Here is a 26,709-nt window from a genome sequence, read left to right as displayed (position 1 = left end):
TTTGAAAAATAGTAAAGTGCCCCTACTCTCAATGAAAAAAAGAATCTCGGAATAGTGGGACGCTTGAAAAATAAAATTAGAAGTCAATGTCGAAATAGCGGCATGTCGGAATAGCAGCATGTAGCCACATATGGTGACCACGCGGTTTTGTATTAGTGTCCGCAAGTGATTAGGCCTATTGATATTCACAGGAGCGTCTGAGTGGTCAGCGCATGGTCAGCGTCGAAAACTTGACGTGCTAGCAACAGTAACTAGGGAGGGCAGGGATTTCTGAAAAATGTCCGGTTTTCCTGTCCACACGTGAAGCTGAAACCGGAGTTTTCGAAAAAGTTCACCCTGGACTCCGGTTACAAAAAACTCCGGTTTCAGGAGCCCAGTTCTGCGGTTACGTGTGGACGAAAGGCCAAACCGTGTAGAGAAACACACGGTTTCAAAAATACCCGGGTTCGTATGGACGGGGCCTCAGTCTCTCGTGTCTTTGCTGTCTTATTTTAGCACCCTCTGCTCTGTGTGGTGATGCATGAAGCATGTGGCATCAGACCAGTCAGAGACGTGTTGATTGAAAACAACAGTCGCACCACACGTCATCACATTCAGTCCTGTTGGATACTGTGCATGCACCAGTCCACATCAGACCTATTGTATCACTGATGTCTGAATTTGATTAATATTTCAGGTGGGACCTGAGATTAAAACACTTTCCTAAATGTCATGATCTTGTTTTGAAGTAACCCTTTGCAGTTGCCACTGTCATGAAGTTGCCATAGTGATACAGCAGCTGCCACTGTGATGCGGAAGCGGTTACAGGCTGATTAAACTCTCCTCTTCCGCCTCTGGCTCCACAGCGTCCGCAGCTGCAGGGTCAGCTGGGAGGAAGCTCTGTGCAGGTGGAGGTGGAGGTGGGGGCGGGTCACTGGGGCAGCTGCGGCCGGGGGGGTTGATGGGTTGGTCGATGGGGTGATAGACGAAACAGTAGGCTCCAGGCTGGCAGCTGTTCTTAACACTGAGGGCCAGCTCTGTAGACGCCAGGGCCCGCTGAACACCATCCATATACACACTGAGAGTGTAGGAGTCTATAGGAGAAGCAAGGAGGTGTGACAATGATTACACTGTGTCATAAGGTGCATTTCCATTACCCCTTGAAATGTGCAAAACCTAAATATCGAAATGAAAAACTGGTAATGGAAACACCTACATTTAGAAAAAACTCTCAAATATCGCAAAAAAGTTTTTACACTCTCATGAGGTGGTTTTTGAGACGTATCGATACAAACGTGTTTCGCAAAAGTGTAATGGAAACACTGTTTTCGCTTTGCTACACGTCGTGTTGGTTTATGTGACTCAAGGGGACGAATGAACCACATGTTTTTTGTCATGCATTGCTGACCTGGGCATTGTTTCTCAATAAATTACTTTACTGTCATTCCCCTTTTCCATGCATGGTTGAAGGCGATTGGCTCACATCCACACTCCACTCGCTCCTGTGCCGACATGTCCCCTTTAGTCGTATAAAACCAGTATGGGTGTGTGGACACTATATACTGTATTGTTGTCAGCACCTCATCAACGCTGGTGTCTCTTATTTGTGGCCGCTGCCAGCGCCACACGGGCTTTGCCTTTTAGCAATCAAGTGCCTTCGTCTTTGTTAAAGGGACAACGAGGAGTTTTGGAAAGCGAAGTATTCTCACACTACATTTACCATGAGCTTCCGCGTGCACGGTGAAATTCTTGAACCGGCACAAGACGGCCGTCTTGCCAAGAATGTTTTCAATCATCAAGAATTAAAGTCAGAGGTTCGAAGACGATCAGATACCGCCGTAGTTTTGACCATAAACGGCGATACGGCGGCTTTATTATCATGATCCGCCGGGCAGCGTCCGCGAAACCGAAAGTAAGGAAACGCTGGTCGGCTCGTCCAGCATTTCAACCATTAATTAAAATAACAAAATAACGATAGAGACAAAACGATATATTGATCGAAAATGGAGCCATTAACAAGTGTGGGTAGCGTAGATTAATCCACATTAATGTGAGACTTTTTTATAACCAAATACAAACTCCTCGTTGTCCCTTTAAAAACAACAACAGTAACAGCTGTAGCAGCTGAGATCCCTGGTACAGTACGTGATGTCATCCAGACACTGACCTTGTTCGAAGCGTGAAGCACACTGCTCTGCCAGCTGCTCCACTGTGGTGGTGGGGAGGACACCCAGAGTTTTTGGGTTAGCTCCAACCTCAGGACAACACACTGTCAGAAAGTCCTACACAGCACAAACACACATACACACACACAGTATGTGTGAGCGTCACAGTCACAGTCACTCTGTCTTGTCTCTCTATGTATTGAGTGTGAGCGTGTGTGTGTACCCGCACAGATCCTTGGGCCGTGCGCTCCTGGTTGAGTGTGCGTCGTCTCTCCCAGCGGTGGATGGAGTCCTGGACCTCTCTGCTGAGCTGCCTCGTGGCTGACCTCTGCTGGTCGAAGGTCTTAATGTGCTCCAGAGCCCCGTAGGTGGTGGTCAGGTAATAGGAGCCTACACAGAATCATGTGCATCAGTCATGTCATAAACACACTCAGGTTTCAGTCAATTTACACTGTGACATGTCTCAAAGCTGCTTCAGTATCAGCTAGGAAATGATGATTCAGGTTTGCTAGGTGATGAGAGCGTATGTAGCGATGCATGTGTGTCTTTACCTTCTCCTATTGTTAGTGATGGATCCATCAACTCCATCATATACTCAACATCTAGCTGCAAGGCAAGCAGATTGGATCTAGCCAGGACGTACATCATTACAGGCAGGAAGTCATCAGCACCATGGGCCCGCCCTACACACACACACACACACACACACACACACACACACACACACACACACACACACACACACACACACACACACACACACACACACACACAAATAAATAAACATTCTGACATTCCAGAGTCCAACATTTTGATTTGAACTCCCCCAGCCTCGTTAACATTGACCTCATGCTGTTGTTGCACTAGCTGTGCTTTATGTGTGTGTATGTGTTGATGGTGATCAGAATAAAAACAGCCTTTCCCTCACAGACGACAACTATGAAGGAAAGCACTAGAACAGGGGTCTTCAACGTTTTTCAGGCCGAGGACCCCCAAACTACTGCAGAGATGAAGCAGGGACCCCTGCTAAATACAGTATATTCATACAAGTTTGTATTATATTAAACTGAGCCTAGTATCCCCTTAATTCAGTACCAAGCTATTCAAATAATTCACAGGTATAGTCATATATTCATGCATTAAATTATTTTAAAGGTACAGTGAGTAGGGTGGCCATTCATTCAGTCTTTTATAAGCACACTTTGTTATATCAACTATGTCTGTTAATTGCATGATAATCATGCATACAATCTATTTAAATTGACATTTTTATTTTATATATAAATGTGGAAACAAAAAAATATAGAAGTATAATCAACCAAAAAGTTCATGACCCCCTTGCAGTACCTCTGCGGATCCCCTCGGGGTCACAGACCCCCTGTTGAAGACCTCTGCACTAGAAAACATATAAATGAGTCTCATCATATCATCATTTCAACTAGGGCTGTCCCGATACCACTTTTTCACTTCCGATATGATACCAATATTGCAGCCTTGAATATCGGCCGATACCGATATCGATCCGATATGATATCAGCACGAAACATACATACTTTCATTACTTATTTTCAGTGCTTAATTTGTGCCGGATCCTGCCAGAACAAGATCCGGCACCTCGCTGGCACCTCACCGATTGGATCTGGGACCTCTGTCAATCAAATGTGTTACACTGTAAGGTCCATTAAGTATTTAATTGCTATGTGGTGTGAGAGATTGACTCTAATGTTCATGCTTGTTATGGAGCTAAAAACAAAGCAACCAAAACATGATCTGCTGGTGAGAATGTTCACCTCTTCTTTAACTTTAGTGATTCACAGACAAACAAACACAAGTGACATTAGAGAAGCATTAGAGGTCAGAGGTTAAAGGGATATTTCAACATTTTGGCAAATTAGCATATTGCTATAATCCCTAGTCTTAAGAGAAGGTTCATTACCTTTAAATGTCGGTGCAAGCTGTTTTTAGAACGGCCGAGCAGAGATGTGCGCTCTGTAGTATTTTTGCCTTTCCCTCATCAAACTCATTAAATACACAATCCAACAACTCTAAAACGCTCTGGTGGACAAGTTGTGACCTGCACATTCACCACGCTATGAGGTAATAACAGAACATTACGAGACAGAGTTGTTTTCAGGGTAAATACAGAGACTGCTTGATGAAAAACTGTCCCTGAAGGCAACGCACATCAGCAGTTTTGCCCAAACTGATGGAGAGATGAAGCAGGGATCCCCTACTTTAAATATTTATAAAACTGTGTATTACGGCTGCTAGTGTGGTGAATGTGCAGGTCACAACTTGTCCACCAGAGTGTTTTGGAGTTGTTGGATTGTGTATTTAGTTTGATGAGGGCAACGTGGAAATACCATGCACCTCCATTGCGTTAGCTGATCAACTCACGTCTCTGCCCCGCCGATCTAAAAACAGCTTGCACCGACAATTAAAGGTAATGAACCTATAGGGATTATGGCAATAGGCAAATTTACCAAAATGTTGAAATATCCCTTTAAATGACTGTTAGCGGCTCTGACCTGGAGAACTGATGGCCATGGAATCATAGATGATCTTGCAGGCCTTCAGCAGCAGCTCAATCTTTTTCTGAGGAGAGTACTCCATGTGGAGGTTGTTCAGTTTGATGCTGATCTTCTCCATGGCCGAGGCCTCGGGGACAGACGTGGTCACTCCCAGAGCCGTGGTGGTGCTGCCTAGGACAACAGACTGACAGTACACAGCCTGTCAACGTCAGAGCTGCTACTGCCGGCCGACTTAAAAATAATGTAATGGTAGCAATCATTCTTTGTTGGTGTTGGTGCTCTACCTGGTTCTGTGTCAGCTGCTTCAGGCTGCTGTCGTTGTTGTGCAGTTTCTCCAGACACTGGTAAATTGGCTCCCTCAGTGGCTTCAGCACACTCTTACACAGAGCAGCTTCCACTATGCTCTCTGCACACACACACACACACACACACACACACAGGAAGTGTAAAAGAGGGTTCTGATTTTCTGTCCTGCAAATTGGACGATGAATTTAAAACAATCCCACAACTAAACTATGTTGAATGACCTCTCTGACACAAGGACTAAACCTTATTGTACATACTGCATTCAGGGCTAATCAGTAATTGGATCCTACTAGATTGTACAGGTATTGAGAAGAATGCATGAATTATGAATTAGTGCATTTCTTATGTAAAAATGAGACAGGGAAATAGATGTTATTCTTGTTAGTTTTGGAGATTAATATATAATATCCTATTAATGTAAGTGAAAACCACATTCACTTCTTCTTCTTTTTTTTTTTAAGTATATTTTTTGGGCCTTTATTGCCTTTAATTGATAGTGCAGTTGAGAGAGAGACAGGAAACGGGGAGGCAGAGAGTGGGGGAATGACACGCAGGAAAGGGCCGTCTGACGCGGGACTCGAACCGGGGCCGCCTGCACCGAGGACTGAGCCTCAACATGGGGCGGCAGCTTTACCCAGTGAGCTAAACGCCGCCCCAGAAAAACCACATTCATTTCTACAGGTTCTTATAGTTTTGAAGGGTGTGTATTCTACTGTGTGAGGATTTTGGATTCATCAGCAGGTCTATGTTCTATATTATCACTGCGGCAGATTTTAAGTGCTCCTTCCACAGAGAACCTTTATGATGTTACAAGGAAATAATCACCGCCCCAAGCCCCCGCCCTCCTCGTCCCAATAGTCAACTGTGCATGATTTGAGTGTGTATAGGAAATCTGTTATATGTTTTACCGGTTCACCTAGAAACCACAGAGCCAATCAGAAGAGATGTGGTATAAACAAATATATCTTCTTACGGATCAACACTTTAGATAAAGTACAGTGTTAATGTGGGAGCTTTATAGTGACCTCTACTGGTTGGCATGATAACTGCATTCTCATGAACAGACTAAAATTAAGGCTGCAGAGCCCAAGACAACGAGACTTTTAGTACATTGTTTGTGTCAAGCTCCGAAAATGCTCCTGCAAATCCCATAATACAACACAGACACTATGTTTTCAATAGAGTACTCTATTTGACAAATGTCTACATACGGTACTACAAATTTCACACCTCTACTATCTCTGTCTTAAATCTAAGTCTGAGATAATTTTATCAGATTTGACAAAGTTTTACATCCACAGAAAACACTCCACAAGCAATACAGTATAAACACATTCCCCATATAAATGTGCAGTAGAGCATGAGTTACCTAGTTTGTCCTGTGCGTACTGATGCTGTACCTCCAGCATGGCCTGCAGCTCTGTACTCTGCAGGAGGTAACTCTTGAGCTGAGTCATCATCTGTCTGATCTCCTGTAACAGCTCAGTGGAGGTGGCGTGGCGCGACATGGTCTCCAAGGTGAAGGCACGGTGCTCTTTCACCTGAATATACCACAGGAAAGCTAAAGTAAATTTTTTGGTCGATGCTGTTGAAACCCAAATAATAATAAGGATATTTCTCCCTCATTGCACTCACCAGGTTACCAAAGTAGCTCTGAGGGTCCCTGGCCAGCTCTACGATGCGCTGTGTGAGGCGGCGGTCGTGGCTGATGAGGCCGGTGATGACGGTGGACAGGCGGTGGCGGGCCAGATCCAGGATCACAGTCGTGGGGGTTCTCTTCACCGCTGCCTTGGGATTACGGCTCTCTGCAGGGCGACTGAGGAGAAACACACAGTGTTTTATTGCCGGTGCATATTCTCATTTGTCCAGGTCATAGTATTTCAAAGGAGGTTAAATCGAAAGCCAGTTGCTTTCGATTTAACCTCCTTTGAAAGTGTTTTATAGCATGCCTCTGGCAAGCCTCTCCACCTGACAGTCTGATGGCCAACCCACTCTCCTCCAGTGGCTCACTTTTGACCAGGACACAAGCTTTACCTCACACATGAAACAAGTCTCTAGGACAGCCTTCTTCCACCTGACATCATTGTGAAAATCTTCAGCATGTTCCCTCTAAGACAGAGGTACTGTAATTCTCCCTATCAGGATGTTCCAGTAATGCAGTGCCAAGTCTCCAGCTGATTCATAATGCTGCAACATTAACAGGGGCTAAGAAAAGTGGTCATCCTATCAGAGCACTCTGTTCTCTACATACTATGTGCTTCAATATGAACCAGTCTGCCACCCAGTACTCCCATTAACCCAGCCTGCTCTCCCTGATGTTCCTGTATAATGACCCAGTCTTCCCACCAGAAGCTGCCTCCATCAGCTCTTGTTAACTGACTGATTCCATTTCCATGTTTTTCCACATTCCATGTTGCAAACTGTTTTCTTGTCTATAAACAACATCTATGTCCCGTCTGCCCGTCCTGGGTGAGGGATCCTCCTCTGCCTCTCACCCTGAGCTTTCTCCTGGAGTTTTTCCTCAGTGGATGTGAGGGTCTAAGGACAGAGGATGTTGTTATGATGCTATGTAACAACAACAACAATTTTATTTATATAGCACATTTCATGCGACAAGCGCAAACTCAATGTGCTTTCACAAAAATAGAACAACATTACAGCTCGTAAAATATGTATAGAAAAAACACAATAAGAAAACAATAAGAAGAAAGTGTTGCAGATTAAAAACAATTTAAAAACTAAGAAACTTGTTAGGAAAGAGGGAAATATTGCAAATTAAAGAAAAACAACAATTAAAAACTAAAAGCTTATGAAAAAAGAAATGTTTTTAGTCTGCTTTTAAAAGAAGATACTGTTGTAGCAGACCTGAGTTCGTGAGGTAGGGAGTTCCAAAGAGTAGGACCATAATGACTGAAGGCACCATGAGCTGAGTTTGAGTGTATTCTTGGAATAGTGAGTAGACCTTTACTTGATGATCTCAGGGATCTGTCTGGTGTGTACTCAGTGAGCATGTCAGAGATGTAGGGAGGAGCTGCACCGTTCAGAGCTTTAAAAACAATAAGTAGAATTTTAAAATCAATTATTTGCTTCACTGGAAGCCAGTGAAGAGATGCTAAAATCGGAGTGATGTGTTCACATCTTTTGGTTCTTGTTAAAACTCTGGCTGCAGCATTCTGGATAAGCTGCAGTTTATAAAGTGCTTGTTTTGTTAGTCCAGGTAAAAGTGCGTTGCAGTAGTCTAACCTACTTGAAATAAAAGCGTGAACCAACTTTTCAGAATCAGATAAGGATAAAATGGGTCTAACTTTAGATATGTTCCTAAGATGGTAGAAAGCAGTCTTAGAAATGAAAGAGACATGCTTATGAAAGTTGAGATCAGCATCGAGAATCACACCTAGGTTTCTTACATGCTCACTAGGTTTCACAGGACATGGAATTAATAAGGAACAGATATGGTGCCTCAGAGTCTTCGGACCTACTACAAGAATTTCAGTTTTTTCATCGTTCAATTGTAGGAAGTTTTCAGCCATCCACTGTCTAACATCTTTAATACACTGAATGAGATCATTTACTGGGCTCAGGTGGTCAGCAGAAACAGATATGTATAGTTGTGTGTCGTCAGCATAGGAATGATATGAAATGTTGAGTTTACGGATTAAGTAACCAAGTGGGAGCATATACAAATTGAACAGGAGTGGGCCAAGAATAGACCCTTGGGGAACACCATAAGAAATGCTAACTTTGTCTGATTTGAAGTCAGCAATAGAAACAGAATAGGATCTATGAGTAAGGTAGGAGGAAAGCCAGCTTAGAACAGTGCCTTTAAGGCCTACACCGTGCTCAAGGTGCTGAAGCAGGATACCATGATCAACCGTGTCGAAAGCGGCACTGAGATCGAGAAGGACTAGGACTGAAACTTTATGGCTGTCAGAGTTGATTTTAAGATCGTTAACTACTCGGGTAAGGGCCGTTTCTGTACTATGGTTGACTCTAAAACCAGACTGATACATGTCAAATAGGTTATTTTCTGACAGATGTACATGTAATTGCTGATAGACTGCTTTTTCGAGAATTTTCCCCAGGAATGGAAGATTAGAAATGGGCCTATAATTATCAATAACAGATGGATCTAGATTGGTCTTCTTTAACAATGGAGTAATAATAGCATGTTTGAGAATAGTGGGGAAAAGTCCAGTGAGCAGTGAGGTATTAACAATTTCAAGCACATCATCCACCAGGCAGTTAAAAACATCTTTGAAAAACTTGGTGGGCATAGCATCAAGAGCACAAGTTGCAGAGCTTAGCTGCTGTATCACTTTTTGAAGTTCATGGCTTAGGATAGGGCTCTTCTGTCTGCACATCTGCTGCTCTTGGGATTTCTTTTGTTTCCACCTCTGCCAAGGAGGGGATGTTTTCTTCTGTGTTTGTTGGTTCTTTTGTTTGCTAACATGGATTATGCAGAAAGTACTGAACTGATTTGCACCAAACTTGCTGGAGGGAAGAGGCACTGGTGAGGAATCTGTTCAATTCCCTTTTCATCAAAAATATCTGGGAATCATGTCTCTCGATCGTATGGCTAATTGAGTTAACTCATGAATAAATCACCAATGTTACTGTTATTACCTCTCTTTGAAGGGCAGCAAGAAAGCAGATATGTGTAGGACTGTTTGGCCTTGGCGGAGTGTGCGAGTCCTGCCCAGCAACCATCAACAATCATGACACAGTCACAGTCACTCAGATCACATTCTTTCCTCATTCCTTCATTCATTAACTGAAGCTCTTGGCCTGATTATGTTGCCACATACTTCACTGTTAAATAAAAATGTGGATGTAACATTTGTAGGACTTCCATTAAGCTGACCTTGTATGAGAGGGAAGTGTCATTTCCTGTGCAAATATTTAAATTGTAAAACTGCCCTCATTTATTTCAATATTGCAGTTTGTAGTTTTATATCTTTGATAAGTGAAGAATTCATGTTTTTTTTTTTACATGTGTTAAAAAAGACAGAGACACACACCAGTTCATTTGAATAAAATTCCTGTTGATGTGTCAATGCATGCATTAGATGCAGTCAGTTGTCTTGCAATATCTCAGTCTTTATCACGGACCTAATGTATTAGGATAGTATTAGGATGTGATCATTATTATAATATTACTTAACTCTAACTGTGTATGCAGAATTAGCATAAAGCTTTTTTGTGTCTGTCTGTCTCTAGTTAACCGAATCCACATTTGCAGGTCAAACTGCATTATTAATTATTTGGGTGCCATGTTTAATTTTGAAAGAATAATGTGTGCAATACAAAAGGCTATAATTTTGGTTTGGCTGCATCAGTGATGGATCTCTTTTCAAAATCTCCCACAAGTCTGACAGTGTTACTGTTGGAGAGCAAGCAATACAGCGTTTAACTCTTTTAAAGATACAAAATGCTACAATATAGTGAGGGAGCCAGATTTTGAGACTTAAGCTTAAAGCAGAAGTAAGCGATATTTTTGTGACTTAATATAAGTCTTAAATAGTTATATCTTCCGACGGGAATCACTTACATGGAGTGTTTGGACCGAAACACGGGTCTGTCAGTCCCTCTGCTCTGCTCTGAGCCGAGGAGAAAACTTTTCTTGTATCCTACAAGTTTTATCCAATGAGGAGAGAGAACGGCATGCAGGGCTGTGTGTGCAGCCAAGGGATGCGCCTGAATGTGGTGACGTAGGGACGAGGACCAATAGATCCATGACGAGGGCGGGGACTGCTAACTCCATTGGCTGACAAGACGTTATGGTGCGTTCAAGGCAGCCCGTAACTCATGTATTTCCGACCTGTGAAGTCGTACCAGTTCGATCTGGTGCGAGTTCACGGGTCGGAAGTTGCGAGTGGCCATTATAGTGCACTTTCACAGGTAAAACAGGTTGGAGAAACGCGAGTTGCGGGTTGCCTGGAACGCTACAAAGTACCAGATGTTCTCTCAGTATAACTCAGTCATCCTGTGTTTGGGTGATATCTGGTTTACCACAAGTGGTTTTTTCTGAATCCTGCCTCTAAATGTACTGCATGTGCATCACAGTCACATGATTTATAAAAACAAGACCTCATTATACTCAACAGCTACTCTGCATGAGTAGTTGGCTAACATGTGGATGTTGCTTTGTTATCTAATGCTGTGTTTCCACTACATGCCTACCAGCTCCACTCAAAGTACCTGGAATCTGGGACCTGCTACTACTTTTCTTGGACCACCTCGGCTGAGGGAAATAAGTACTAAAGGTACATTTCGGAAAATGGCAGCCTGAAAAACCAAGCTGTGGTCGATCGAGGAGCTCCAGATGTTTCTGTTGTTGGTGTGTCCATGTGTTGCGTTGATGTCGCAGAAGTTTTGCACAGCATTGCTATGACGACCAGCTACTCTAAAAGCGTAATGGAAAATGGTACCAAAGTCGAGTTGAGTTGATTCAAGTCGAGTTGAGCTGGTACCACGTAGTGAAAGGCAGCATTAAGGATTTTAGGAGTGAACACCTGCTGAGTGCAATGCAGTTTTCTAACCAGTTCACATTCCTGTTTATCCAGAGTTTGTGAGGTCCCACTAATCTTGACCTTTGACCACCTAAATTTAATCAGTTTTAACTTGTGTCCAAGTGACTGTTTGCCATAGTTAGGTGGTTCAGAGAATAGTTAATTATTATTCACACTTTTCCTCTTCACAGCAGAAAACCCAGACCCAAGGCGGTGGATCGGACTAGGAGCAGACGTAACTACAGGCAGCCACCTTGTGCTGGTCCACTCCTTCTGGCTCTGGCTGCAGTAAGCTGGGTGATCCAGTCATCTGCACTAAAAAACTACTCATAACTCGGTGACATTTTGACCGTATATAGCTATTACTTTAACGATTTGCATAATGTCACTATAGTGTTACTTTCATGGAAAAGTACATTATTAAAATTATTTGTAATTTTAAGTATGGAATATCATAACTGCATTTCTGACCTTCATAACATACCAAGCCATATGAAAATCAGTCAACAACTGAACATGTTCTGTTTGTTTTAGTAGAACATGCACCAGAGGGAGGTGAGTGAGCGGACTGACACAAGATGGCGGCCGTGTAGTGACGTTGTGTCATTGGGCAGCAGTGTCGGTTAGTCTTCTTATATATACAGTATATCTGTGCCTACATCCATGGCCCAGACCTACCTGTGGTTTTGTTCCTGCTCCTGGTTTGGCTCTGCTTCTTCCTCTGTGCTGCTGGTAGAGCAGGAGTCGGGGTCAGTTGTCAGCACAGTGCCCCCCTGTGGTGAGTACAGTGACACATCGGGCCTCCTCGCTGGCGTGGGGCCTTTCGCCCCTGCAGTCTGATTCGCTAATCCTGCTGCAGCCTGTTTGGGGCCGACAGGTAGGTCTGAGGAAGTAGGTTTCCTCCTCGGTGGAGGGACTGGACGGGACGGTCTCTTCACTGATGATGGACACTCTTTTCCCTCCTTCTCATTGTCTTTCTCTCTCTTCTCTCTGTCTGTTTTAATCTCCTCTTCTTGAGCTTGGCTGCTGCTCTCTTGTTCACTCCCCTCACCCAACAGACCTGATTTTTGTCCTGTTTTCTCCTCACCTCTGTCTCCTCCCCCAGTTTTCTTTGCAGAATTTTGTCCCATCTCTCTCTCCGTCCCGTCTCCTACCCCTCGCTCAGTGCTCTTCCGCGAAGAGGTGCGACAGAGAGGAGCAGGAGGCAGACGGGGAGCTGCTCGGCTCTGCGGCGGGGCAGGAGGCCTCAGAGGAGAAGGTGATGTTGACACTGACTTCCTCTCTTCTCTCTCCCCTCCTCCTCCCTTTCCTTCCTCTTTTCTTGCAGCTGCTGGAGTTGTAGTAGATGAAGTTTGAGACGAGGGGGGGGAGGAAAAGAGGAGGCCCATCCCTGAGCCTGTGCCCAGGCTGGGGGGTCGGGGTGGGGGGCGTTTGTATTTAATTTCCTGGTTGGTGGTGGTCTTGGTCTGACCTTTGTCCTCTGGGGTGACCTTCTGACAGGCTTCTCCATTCTGCAGGGTGGGGGCGCTGTTCTGACTGGTGATGACATCAGGTTTTGGGACAGAGCAGTGGTTCAGGTCGTTGTTGGGACTCTGCTCTACAGTGACTGGGTTCACGTACAAATACACACTGGTCTGGTTCTGGTCCTGGTTCTTTGCCCGCTGGTTGACATCAGATGTCCAGTAATCTGCAAAACACGAAGACCAGAGTTTAGATTTCCTGCCCAGGCTCAGTCAGGTCAGGTCAGGTCAGATCACACTCTCCTATTATTTCAGATATAACAGGGGAATATGAGAAAGGTGTTAACCTATCAGCAACAACCTAAGATGTTACATGTATAATCTCTTAGGTTACTGTATAATATAAATAACAAATCGATTCTTTTACAATGTCTAAAGACATTATACTTTATACGTACAGTGGGTCAAGTTGTTCATACCATTTTCTCTGTTCTGCTTGTCTCTTTTCTTTATATTTTTCATATTCATTCTGTGTTTGTATGTTTCAATTCACGCATGTCAGGGCTCCAGACTGCCCCTGAATGGGGGGCAGGGCGTTTTGCCCCTAAAACTTGAGACAGTGCAAGTACATTTTTCATCTACTTGCACATGTGCAACCAGTACCAGCTGTTTTTTTTTTTTTTAACACTCAAAGAATCTGAAATCTGTCATTACAGGTGGCAAGCCAAGGTGTACGAGGATCATGAATGAAATGTAAATGTGAATATTTGCTTTGCAAGACAGTTTGCTGAGTTTGCTGAAGAAATCCCATGAGCCTCCGTAGCGTAGCTCTGAGCAGTTTGCGGCTCGGCTGCGCCATTCAAAAAATAGCTTGCACCAACAATTAAAGGTAACAAACCTACGGCTATGACTATAGGGATTACGGCAATGGGCCAATTTGCCAAAATGTTGAACTATCCCTTTAAGTTAGGGCCCACTGTGCTCCTAGTAAAAGAAGTTAGTCTGGAGCCCTGCATCTATCCATATACATTTATCCAGGAAGCATCTTTGTTGGTATAAAATAGTGTTAATGATGCAGGCTCTCTCATCTCATATCACTGCTATATCCTGTTCTTTGCTGCAGCAAAGACCCAGTTTCATTTGACTAATGATGTAGATTCATGTACCTGCACCCATGGCAGAAAGGACATCCAGCTCCTCTCTCGTAGTTGCCGTGGTAATGGCTCGGGGTAACCTCAGTGGGGTGGTCAGGATGTCCCTGATTGGTGGATTCAATTAGGAAGCATTTAGTGCAACTGGAGAGTTTTGGTATAACAACCCACTACAATCTTTCTGCTAACGTGGCTGCATGTGTGTTTATGCAAATGTGCGTTATATAATGTCCTTTTTGTTTTGTGTGCATGTGTAGGCGCGTTGTGTGTCCATGTACTTTGATGAATGTTGAATGTATCTGAATCATAACTGAAGTGATTATGTGCACAGGTGTATTTATAGTGGCAGGAGCCTTCATCATAAGCTGGTGCTGTGTTAATTACTTGTGGGAAGTGATATGATCTTAACCAGAGGGAAAGTCAAACACAATGTGCTTTTGGCTGATGACACACAGTTGGTTAAAATATTTGGTGTGTTCACATAAAAGATAAAAGCGTTGGTGGTGTAAGTGAAGCCTTTGGCAGCAATGATTTGAGATAAGCTCCTCCTGTAGCTGCTGAGCAGACCTGTAGGAAGTTTAGACCAGTCTTCCTGTTAAAGGGATAGATAGAACATTTTGGCAAATTCGCCTATTGCCATAATCCTTATAGTCATAGCAGTAGGTTCATTACGAGGGACAGGGGACCTTCAGCTCACGTCTCTGCCCCGCGGATCTCAAAACAACATGCATCGATAATTAAAGGTAATGAACCTACTGCTATGACTATAGGGATTATGGCAATAGGTGAATTTTCCAAAATGTTGAACTATCCCTTTAAACTGTTTTAAAGCTCAGACATATTCTCAGGATTTGAGGTGTGAGTGTCTCCTGAAGCCCATCCTCCAGGCATCAGCAGGTCACACCACAGCGTGGTCTGCCTTTGTCTGAAGTCATTCTGGTGTAGACTGATACTTTGATGTTCAGGGTCTGTGTGGTGAGCTGTCCAGCACCAGAGCCCCACACCATGATGAGTACCGTGCAGCATGATTTGCATGTTGTAGTGATATTGGGCAGCTTCAGTGATTCCTTTACAGTCTAACTACATTAGTTACTCTCTGTTAACCTCACTGCATGTTCTGTATTGGTCTTGTGGAGTTGCCTTAGTTTGGCATCCATTCCAGTGAGTCGACTCGCTACAGTGCTTCACACACGCACTGCTGCTGCAGCTCTCTCTCTCTACACAGAGCAGCTTACTGGAATGATTGATGCATTTCTTTATTGTTCATTTCTGATTTACTAATGGCAGAAAACATAACAAAAATGTCACTGTCTCACATGCATGCAGCTGCCAAAATATAGCCTATTCATGTTGTTTCATGTCTGTATCATATTCACAATCAACATAGGCAGATAACTAATGGAGGTTAGTTTTATGTGATGCTACCATGATGTGAATATGAGATCAACAGTTTGTTTGTGGGAGGTTGTACATCTGATCCTAGCTTTTTACACTTTTTGTCCAGCTGAACTGATGAATATCAGAATGTGACACATTCATGAAAAAACAAACTGTACATATTTTAAAGCATCTAACAGTGACATTTTAATTATGTCTTATACCCAAAATAAATCAGAAATCAATTTAGAATGTCAAAAATCCAACAGTGGACTGAAGGCAGCAGCCTCAGCAGACAGACACATCCAACACAGGCAGTGTGTTCCCAGTGTTAACTCTTGGAGATGACTGTGTAAACCTATGAGCATTGTGCAAATCAACAATTCTCAGTAGTAAATCTTCTGAAATCTCTCAGTATGTTGTAAAGAAGTTCAAACCCACACCACCAGTCTCATCTGATTGATTTGACTCGGTTTGATAGCTCCTGGCACCAATTAGCTTTTGTTGTCAGTAGCCGACAGGTTCTTGCTTCACTGTGAATGCTTAAATGATGTTTTCAGAACAAGAACTAAGGCTGCAATTACTTTTCATGTATGATTGTTTTTGAATGTGTGTATGTACTGTATATATGTTTAGGTACATGCTTTTATATAGAGTATTTTTACCTGCTGGTGCAGTAGAAGTGAATCAGTTTGAAGATGTCATCAAAAAGGAGGGAGGAGCCCTCTAAGTGGACAACTGAGACAGAAAACAAAAGAATGAATCACTAACTGCTCTGACATGTTATCATTATCCATTATGTGAAGCTGCACTCATGCGTCACACATACATGTCTTGTGTTGTTTGACCATCAGACTGTGTACGAGCGGTGCTCCCTGTTCAGCAGACAGGCGCACTGACAGCAGCATTCCTTTGTCCTCCGCGCTGTTGACAAGGAAGGCCTGCAATTGTCAGCAAGAGTCAGAATGGAGAACATGTGAAGTGAAATACTACATCAGGTTAAACAGCTTGTACAAAAAACAGTATGCAATGCAACACAACAAATTGAAATGACTTATAAATAACAATTTCAAAATTAATAGAGCAATTTTCTACACAACAGCCTGTATTAAAATTGAACTCACATGGGTTTTTAAAGCTGGTTCTAGTGTTTCTGAGCTGTACTTGCCAATATTATGTGATGTATCTGGTAACACTTTATTTTACAGGTCCTATAGTTTCCTATAATTCTTGAAAGAGGGAATCATATACTGTATATACTTGTTTATAGGAGAGAGAATACATTTAAACTAGTCCAGTATGGGCAGAGAAATTGCCTTGGCTCAGCCAGGAAATAAAGACATAAAATAAAATAAAACAAGCAAATCCACAAGCTTCATCACTTCACATTACCAACAGAGACCTCACACATGCAAAAACCATCTGTTATGTCACCAGTAAAGCTTGCAGGCCTGTCCACACCCAGGGACACAAAGCCTAGAGGGGTGAGGACCCTGAGCTTGCTGGGATTCTGTGATTACATTGATCACATGTCTTTGTCATGGGTGTCCTACAGTGCCCCCAGGCTCAGGCTCAGGGTGGGGAGTGTGTTTTGCTGTTGGTGAATGTCAGAGCTTTCCTGTGTGTGGCTGTGATGACGTAGAGGTCATCTAACAGCTTCTGTTGGCAGCCCACCATCTCTCCTGTTGTCTTCACAGCCCTGGTCAGCTTGTTTTTATTTACCACAGTCAAGTGCCCCTACCAGACAAAGATATTTAAAACAAGGATGCTCTCTATCCTGCTGACATACACTGTTTCCAAAATGTCATGACTGAGCCTGACTCCTTCAGGTTCCTCATTAAAAACAGTCTCTGACTGGACATCTCTCGTATAATACCAGCATTGTCTGTGAAACTCAGTTTGTCATCTATGTATGCAATAAAGGTGACTGAAACAATGCCTCCACTCTTGTTGCCATCCCACATGGAAAGAACCTATAGGTTTTAATACAGGTTTGAATATGTGACATACATAAAATTGGCTGTTTTCATATATATGCATAAATGCTATATGCACATATAAACTGCATATGTTTCATATATGCACATATATGAAACCATACTATATCCTCATGAGGATATATGCGCATATATGAAACCTATATGCAGTTTATCTGTGCATATATATGCACCATATATATTAGCATATATGCGTATATGAAAATTTTATTTTTTTATGTATGTCACATATATTCAAACCTATATTAAAACCTATAGGTTCTTTCCGTGTGGGATGGCTTCCTAGCATAAAGAATGTAAAAAAAAAAACAAGAACCAACTCTATTCAGTAGCACAATATCCATATTAAAGTGAATATGCTGAGCAAAGATAGTTTGGAGTTGGAGGGGTTGGTGTGGGTGTGTAAATTATTAAGGATCCTGTAAAATAAGAAGGTATTGCAGACAGAGCCTGGGAGAGGAGGTCCTTCTAGTCCAGTACCTCATGCTGGATGGTGGGGTCCTTCACAAAGCTGAGAGCACTGCATGGTCACTGTGCTTCAGGTTCAATCCTTACTCTCTGTTGGTAGGTCTAACAGTCAGAGAGCCTGTCTACACCTGTCATTAAAATGTGAGTGATCAGATCACAAGTGGACACAAGTGATTAGCCCGAAATACAGGCACCACAGGTGGTCTAAGACACATGTATCCACCTTTCTTTTGTAGTGTAAATGTTAGTGCGACAAAGCAGGAAATACGTCATTAAAGCAGGGCGTTGATGACAACGCAGCCGAAGGAGGAGAGGAAATGGATGATGTCAGCGTACTGGTTGGTGTTCAAGGCAACAGTTTCTAAACATTCTAATCTACTAATGGCATGTGCATGCACGTAACTGTGAGCAGTCCTTTGTAGTGGAGGTGAGGTCTGGACGTAAGTGGTCAGCGGGACACATTTAGAAACACATGTTACAGACAGGTGTAAACAGCGGTGTGTCTCGCTGTCCACTCATGATCTGATCAATCAAGACGCATTTTTAAAGACAGGGGTAAACAGGCTCAGAGACCTCTACAACACGTCCTCTCTGTGGGGACGACTGCCAATTCAGCCTGCCCAATCACAGCACATCTACTGTACAAGGGATGCGTCACTGTCACTGTCAGAAGTCTACGTTGGCCTGGATGTCCGTCCATATGTGGTACATGTCTGCACGTTGCAGGTTGATTCTTGCTGCCTGTGAGATCTCAAAGTAGTGTTTCAGATCCCCTGCTTCTGGTTTGTTCTCGAGGTGATGTATTCGTGACTGTGATGTCATCGGTACATTTACTGCCACAGCTCCTCCAGATTGACTGCTCCAATAAGTGTTTTCGGAGTTCTGCAGGCTCAGACGTCCCCTCTGGGCAGACTTGTCATATTTGTCATTAACTGTTGTTATTGTGTGACCTGAACTCAGTGCTGAGCCTGAATGCCTTACGCTTCACTGACTACAGAATGACACTTGCAGAGATATGAAACTGGCATCCCTCCTCTCATCCAAGTCTTAGAAAGAGAGCAAGTCATTGGACTTTTGCTTTAGATGAATTAGATCTGCATTTTCTTTATAGTTGATGAATGGCTGATAATAGTAATTTCCATAAGCTTTCATTATATTATTATTAGACAATTATGGAAATGTAAAATGCAGTGTTAACCAATAAGATCTGTGAAACATTTGGCAAACATTTTCATTGTTTCATTTTAGAAGCTTTCTCAGTATTATGAGACTGTTACTATGACTCTACCACAGTTTAAAGCCTTTCAGCTGATTGTGTGTAACAGTGTGTAGATGTGTGTGTGTCTCACCCCAGGCGTCTCCTTCTCCATTATACTCGTGATTTGGTCTTGACTGAGCACTTTGGGTTGCCATACGGAGGTACTCCCAACCAGGCGATCTACAAGACTCAGCAATGGAGGAGTAGGAGAGATTGGTGGGATGACAGGGGGTGGTGGAAGGAGGGCAGGGGAGGAGGAGGAGGCTGTAGGAGACGAGGGAGGGGAAGAAGAAGAAGGAGGAAAAGAGGTAGCAAGATCACAGAGGGCAGGTGAGGGGTGAGAGGGCAGGGGAGAGGGAGAGACTGGAGTAGGGGAGAGAGGAGGTGGAAGAGATGGGGGAGGGTGGTTAGAAAAAGGGGGAGGAACATTGGGAGGAGGGGGATTGGAAGAGAGAGGCGGAGGAGGTTTAGAGAGCGGAGGGAGAGGAGGGGGGAGGGAGGGAGGAGTGGACGGAGGAAGAGGAGGTCGAGAGGGGAGCTGAGCGGACCGCGCCGCAGGAGGCGTGGGCTTGGGTCGACACGGCCGGGCCGGAGGGTGTGAGGGCAGGGAGGGGGGAGAGAGGGGGGAGGAGGATGGGATGGATGGAGTTGGATCGAGTGCTCCTGTCAGAGGGGCTGTGTGGCTGTGAAGGAAGCAGAGGTCAAAGGTCAGGTGGGGAGACGTTGTTCCTATCTGATCTCAGCTTCAGTTTGCTCCAGAAACAAACATCTGCTCACCAGACTTTTCCGTTGTGATAACGTAAACATGAGCCACCAGTGAGCTTTAGGGGAAATTCCATGAAAACACTTGAACCTAGTGTTAGTTCATCTCTTAAAGGGATAGTTGAGTTTTTTTTTTTTAAGTGAGGTTGTATGAGGTACAAATGGCCCCTCAGTATAATATCAGCAGTAGACAGCTCTCTGCTCTCCTCCAGTTAGCCATAGCAGCTCATAGTGCTGGACAGAGATACAGGAGGTAAACAGCTGTGAATGGAGCGTATGTTCGCTGCCGACAGGAAGTCCCATCTGAAGAGAATACGCCTTTACAAATTATTTACACTTACAGTTACAGTTGTAGTTTATCTGGAACTAACCAAATCACTCAGTATTCCTCTGCGTAGACGTATCACTCCTTCTTTTTAGTTGCTATGTGGAACATGTTAGCAATCATGCAGCAGTTCTTTTGCAGTCTTCTCTCCCTGTGATAAAACATTATCGCTAGGGGTGCACCGAATGGCATTTTTTGGCCGAAGCTGAATACCGAATAAAATCAAAACGCTTGGCCGAATAACCGAATAATACCGAATACCGAAAGTGGTTATAAAGTTTTTAAATAAAATATTTTTTTAAACTTAATTTTCAAAGAAAGTTAATGTTTATTGACTATTCTGACAGTTTTTGAATATTCTAGTTGCCATTGCTCATCAAAAAAGCACAACAAGTTATATAAAGTTTTTAATTTAGGCCCATTGTGAGTGCTGAAAGATCTATGCAAGTATATTCCAAAAAAACCCAAGTGTCTTTTAAAACAGTGGTTCCTAACCTTTCTTGGTCAGATTTTTTTTAATTCATCAATTAGGCTACTAGACATTTCAGGCGACCTCATTTGAATTTCAGGTGACCCCACGTGGGGTCCCGACCCCAAGGTTGGGAAACACTGTTTTAAAAGCTGTCGGCCACGGACGGAGTGGGCGACATGCTGGGACGAGGAGCTTTCGTTTTAACTGCTGCAGTCGTTTCTCCCTCTCGTACTCAGCATGCTGTTCTGGGTGTTTGGTTTTTAAATGACTTATAAAAAGGCACGTTCCTACAGGTACGAGCCACTCACTCAGTCCTCTCAGTGGCCGTGTCTCCGCTGCAGACAGGACGCACCGGGCTCTTGGAGCGACGTGCAACGGTGCGCGCGGTCGCTGTGCAGCTTCCCCCCACTGCTCTTGTTGCTGTTGTTTTTCCAGCAGTAGGAGTCACTTACTAATAAAGCTGGGGTTTAAGCTGCCGTTTCGATCATCGCGGGATCGCGTATTTATCAGACTTTTAAAAAATTTTTTATTCGGCCTTGCTTTGCGCTCATTCCACCGAAGGCCGAATGTTGCTTTTTTTGCAACATTCGGCCGAATATATTCGGTTACCGATTATTCGGTGCATCCCTAATTATCGCGATACTTGTGTCTCGATACGATATTATTGTGATATGAAAAATATTGCCAAATTGCTTTTTTCAACCGCAAATGATGTCTCCATATGAAAACATTTGTTTTTTAATAAGATAACCTGCTTTCACTTCTGTTCAGATTGATACTTTGCGTCCGTATTGATACAATATTGCCATGCGTATCGTGATACTATGCTGTATCTATTTTTTCCGCCACCCCTATAGTCTGTTGAACAGCTACTCAAAACCAAAACACTAAGCAGTGATGTGTAGAACTGAGGGGACATTCAGAGCTGGAGATAATTCCCTGTAGGTTACCACTACAGGAAACACATTTCACATTATGCACACATTAATTCATCCATTTTTACTCTGTACCATTTAGTGTTGGTTAAATAAATAGTGCGTGTTTCTCGGCTGTGGATTAACACTGTGGTTGCAAGTATTTATAGCAGCAAAGTAGTGCATGTAGGACTGATTAAAAATAACTACATTCATCACCCAGTGCAGCGGGTTAGTTATTGATTGTTTTTAGCATGGTGCGATGGTATGTGATGTATGCATCACGATCAAGATGAAGCAGTTGTGTACTAGCCATACAGTATCTTCTCTACAATCATTAAGATTTGACAGTGACACACTGTTGCTACACAAAATGCTACATGTTAAGTAGCCAACCACAAGACAGGTTTCAGCACTTCCTCTGTTTTGCTGCAGTTCAACCCAGACCTCTTAAGATCTGGTCTCCAAGTCATTTCCTGGATGAAATACTACATCATATTAATAATAACTCTTATCACTTCTGTCCCTGCTGTGTCTGCATTTGGTCAAACAATGCAATCACATCCCTTCAATTTGAGCTGAATTGTTACAGCATGTTTTAGCACTGGTATGACAGTTTACTTCACTGTTTGTAACGTTAAATCAGCTATCTTACGCAAACTGCAGTTGATTGCCTGCAAGATTTGTGTTGCATCAAGGAGAATGACGTAGTTTCATGCAGTGGTTGTGTCTTCTCAGCTTCTGCTTTATACTGACAACTGAACTGTGTGTTGAGCAAGAGTAAAGAAATACTCCCTTAGTGTTGGAAAACACTGCGGTCAATCCCATGATCCATTCAGGCCCAAGCAGCCAGCAGCTACGTTTTACCACACTAAGCTATGTCAACTTGTGTTCTTTTAAAGGTATAGTTCACCCAAAATTCAAATTTCACTCATTATCTACTCACCCTCATGTCGACTAAGGGCTGGGAGAAGTTTCAGAGTCCTCCATGCCTTCTCTGAGTTACAGGGCGGCTCGGCGCAGCACTGCATGTCCATATGACGGTTGCGAACGGAGCTCACTTTTCTTTGTCCAAAAAGACACACCAAAAAACATCCAAATACCTCCATAGTGCTCGTCTGTAATGTCCCTCTTGTATTGAAGCCCCAACATAAGAAATTGTTCCGAAAAAAATTAAATAAGTCTATGTTTTAAGCTTGTTTGTAGCGGAAGCTCCCAGCTCTTCCTGGTTCGTCCAAATCTTGCGCGATTTGCATCGACACCCAGTTCACGGCTCCACAAATTGCGCGAGATTCCGGCAGAGCAACACTGGGAGCTTCTGCTACAAACAAGCTTAAAACATATACTTATTTAATTTCTTTCGGAACAATTTCTCATGTTGGGGCTTTAATACAAGAGGGACATTACAGACGAGCACTATGGAGGTATTTGGATGTTTTTTGGTGTGTTTTTGGACGAAGAAAAGTGAGCTCCGTCATATGGACATGCAGTTGCATTTGAATTTTGGGTGAACTATCCCTTTAAATGAACCATAGGCCCTTGTCTTTCAGAGGCATTCAAGGTTTGGTTCATCCAAATACAACATTCTTTCCTTTATGTCATCACTGGACATGATTTTTTTTCCCCCACTGCATTTTTATAAACTCAGAGCAAACAAAGTTCATTAACCTCCATTGTTTTGGGGGGGTGGTAATACTAACACATAAAACAGAGATCTGATAGGTGAATAATGCTAAAGGGATGTGATCCTGTTTTTTTGTAATTTGGGGGAACTTTTAAAAGAAAAGCTAGAATATGCTGGATGAATTACTTCAATTCAATTTTTGTTTTAAAGCTTCCAGGCTACTGAGGGTGAAATCACTTGAAATCACACAACTAGAGACAAAAAAACCCAAATCTATGCTGGCTCACATGGAAGGGATAGAATAACTATTAGTCAGCTAAATCTCAGAGCTGGAACAGCAATAGAAATTGCTGTTGTCAGTAAAAAGTTCAGCATGGACATCCTGGATCATACTCAATGAATAATAGGCTATCTTCATTTGTTAACATCATATTCATTACATATATGAACTTTATGGATAAATATTGTTGCTTGGACTCTATTTTAGGCTTAGTTGGCTATTACTTTACAACAGATTGATATTTCACTAATGAAATGATTTTGTGGGATATGATGCTTAATAATCTTGCTGCAATAAGGTAGGCTAAATGCTACTCATAGAATAAGTGATATAGCTACAATACTCAAAAAGGGTGTAGCTACTGCTTGAAGTGCATTTAGCAAAGAATACTTGAGTGCTTCTACTTAGGTAAGATTTTCACTGATCACCTAACATGACATTTTTCATAGATTTGTTCTTCAGCATGGAGATGTTGTAATACTGAAGACAACTGGAACTTGTAACACTGTAGCCTGCTTGCACAGTTGAATCACTGAGACAGATTCCTCTGACCTCAGACTTTCTGTCTACATTTACAACTGTTGAGTCCCAGCTCCAGACTCCAGAGCTCAGTAACAACTTCCAGCCATTAGCATTCTTCCACAGAGCCAGTCATCAGCATTTCTCTCACACCCTGAAAACTGTTCTTTGATGATTTCTCAAAGATCAGGATATTCCAAAAAACCTCAGAGAAGCCAATGACCTATATATTAGTGAGTGAGTCATCACATCTGTTTTTTCCTCCCCTGACCGTCGGACTTTTAACCCCCCCACCCCCACCCCCACCCCTCTCTCTCGTCCCCCTCCACTATCAGCACTGTCCTAACGTCTCCACAGAGCCCGGCCCCTGTCCCTAAGTCCTCACCCACGGCCACAGTGTAGTAAACTCACCCAGCGTCCTGCGGAGCGGGGCTGGCCTCCATCGTATCTCCTCACACACCGAGTGTCTTGTCCCGTGTTGTCCGTCAGCCTGTCGGCTCCATGGGGAGAGCCCGCCTCCTCTGCCCCTGGTTCCTCCTCCCGTCGGTCGGAGCACGACTGAAAAAGGAAAAACTACAACGCAAAGGGAAAAAGTTTGTCTCTGTGTCAGCCCTCCCTTCTGTCTCTGCACACACTTCCTGAGCTGGTCGACAGGCAGGAAGAAACACAACACTTGGTCAAACTTCCCCTGCCTCTGTTTTTTTTTTCTTTTTCTTTTTTTCCCTCCTCCGACAAAACGTCTGTCTCGTGCGCGCCCTACCGCAGCGTCACTGAGCACTTCTTCACCAGTCATTCAAATGACCTGCTGGCCAAGTCTTCATGTTTGCATTTTTTCCTCACATCATTAATTCTTATATCAGAGTCAGAGGATCGTGCAAACAACAAGTAGGCGACGGCCTAAATATTTAATGTAGTTCTTTAATCCCACCCCCTCCTTCTACATTTAAAACTTTCCAGATGCTGCGAAGGAATGCACAACTTCATGTTTCCCGCAAGCTTCAGTCTTTTTTTTTTTTTACCCCCTCCATTTTTCGTCTTCGCCCCACCCACTCCCACATTCACAACAAAAACCCCATGTTTATCATAAAGGTCTTTATTTTATTTTTTTATTTTACCAGAAACCACTAGAGTTGGAAAGTAGGCTAGTAGCCAAGTTAGACAGTGTCCATGTTAATGGAAAGTGGTTGTACATTTTTCGGCAGCTTTTGCAACAAGAGAAAGGTTAAAATCTGGCCAAAAATCCAACTGTAAAAAATAGATTTGAATACAGGCAGTAAATGTAGATGTTTTTCATAGCAGTTGAATGTGAATACAGCTCAGAAGTCACCCTCTCTTTTTGCTGTACATCTACTTATATTTATCTTCCAGAGATTCACCACACTTTTGGGGGTTTGTTTCGAAACTAAATTTTAAATGCAAAAAAAATTTCCCCCTGCTTGCGCTGCTCTCTCGATGTCAAGGTGCACGGACTCACATTTGTGGTCAAAGACACACACTCACACACCCATGCAGCCAAGCTTCATAACTGTTCAGCAGCTGCTTCCTGTGCAAACAGCAGTGGTCACACAAGCCTGACTCCTCATCTACTTTCACACAAAGTTTTGAAAGCAGTAAATAGCCAGGAGAGGGAGCTATGGTACAGAGGATTACACCATGGAGTGGTGGTGGCCGTTGGGGTACCCTGGAGTGGAATAACAAATCCTATCACACACAACAAGCCTTGGTCAGTAGGCACAGTTAGAAACGTGTTAGACAGTGGGGTCACAACAGTAGAGGACCATAATGTTGACTTGTATTTTCCTAAGTCCAATATTCACTCTCCTTGTTCGGTCTCCACAAACTCCTGAGAAAATATTATATGTAGCTGTTGCTCCACATCTTCTTTTTATACAGTACATACATTTGATCCATGTTCATATGAAAACACTGACTAGTGCAACTTTAAAGCCCCACTACAGGGGAAAATAACAATACTCAGTCATTCCTGCAGGTGCAAGAGAACAAGTACAAAACACTAGTTCAAAAAAGGACTATTATTAGTCCCACACATGGTGTTATAACAGCATACACTGCACAGTATGTATAGTGTTAAATAATTTACCAGACATTTCTGTTGCTTCTCCTCTCTCCTTGGCAACTATTACTGTGAAAATGTGATTTGTGGTATTTGTGTCAGTTTGAGGCCACCATATGCTGTGGCAGAAGTCTACTGTGGTTCCTCTGAATATCAGTAACCAGTACTTCATCTCTTATTTCTTTTCTGAATACAGACACTCATTCTCTGTTTCAGCTAAAATAGACAGTGAGCATTTGGTTCTGATGATTCATTTGTTTACCAGGAGCTGGGTGTGGGATTTGACTGTCTTTCAGTGTCTCTTGATTACCAAAAAGAGGACTGATGAATGAGTGGAGCCAGTTGCCTGTTCATACAAGGCTTGCTGCTGATAGACATGATTGATTGAAGAGGGTGCATAATTAATATTAAACACATGACAACTGAACAATTATATACGTATATTTTAAAACTAACATACATGGATAAATGCTTTATACTTATTAAACCTTATTACACAGGGCACTGAAAACTTCTTGTCACATTTTCATATGGTGCA

The 26,709-nt window shown here is 43.0% G+C and overlaps 1 protein-coding gene across 1 annotated transcript; it reads right to left on the bottom strand.

Moving 5' to 3' along the window:
- Positions 1 to 454: 454 nt before the first annotated feature.
- On the bottom strand, positions 455 to 24,807 carry rin3 (Ras and Rab interactor 3). The gene is made up of 14 exons (XM_085767720.1): positions 24,509 to 24,807; positions 19,293 to 19,884; positions 16,308 to 16,419; positions 16,144 to 16,216; positions 14,117 to 14,208; positions 12,169 to 13,177; positions 6,617 to 6,797; positions 6,351 to 6,522; positions 4,960 to 5,081; positions 4,673 to 4,859; positions 2,696 to 2,827; positions 2,368 to 2,534; positions 2,147 to 2,261; positions 455 to 1,073 (listed from the first exon to the last, which is right to left on the bottom strand). Exons 1-14 carry the CDS (start codon positions 24,538 to 24,540, stop codon positions 802 to 804), a joined length of 3,258 nt encoding a protein of 1,085 aa, XP_085623846.1. The 5' UTR covers positions 24,541 to 24,807; the 3' UTR covers positions 455 to 801.
- Between the last annotated feature and the right edge of the window lie 1,902 nt (positions 24,808 to 26,709).

The sequence above is a fragment of the Trachurus japonicus genome, chromosome 22, assembly GCF_045865225.1.
Source record: "Trachurus japonicus isolate A0001 chromosome 22, Traja_1.0".
In the NCBI taxonomy this organism is placed as follows: Eukaryota; Metazoa; Chordata; class Actinopteri; order Carangiformes; family Carangidae; genus Trachurus; species Trachurus japonicus.
Note: the sequence above shows the minus strand (reverse complement) of the source record. Positions and strands in the feature narration are given on the sequence as shown.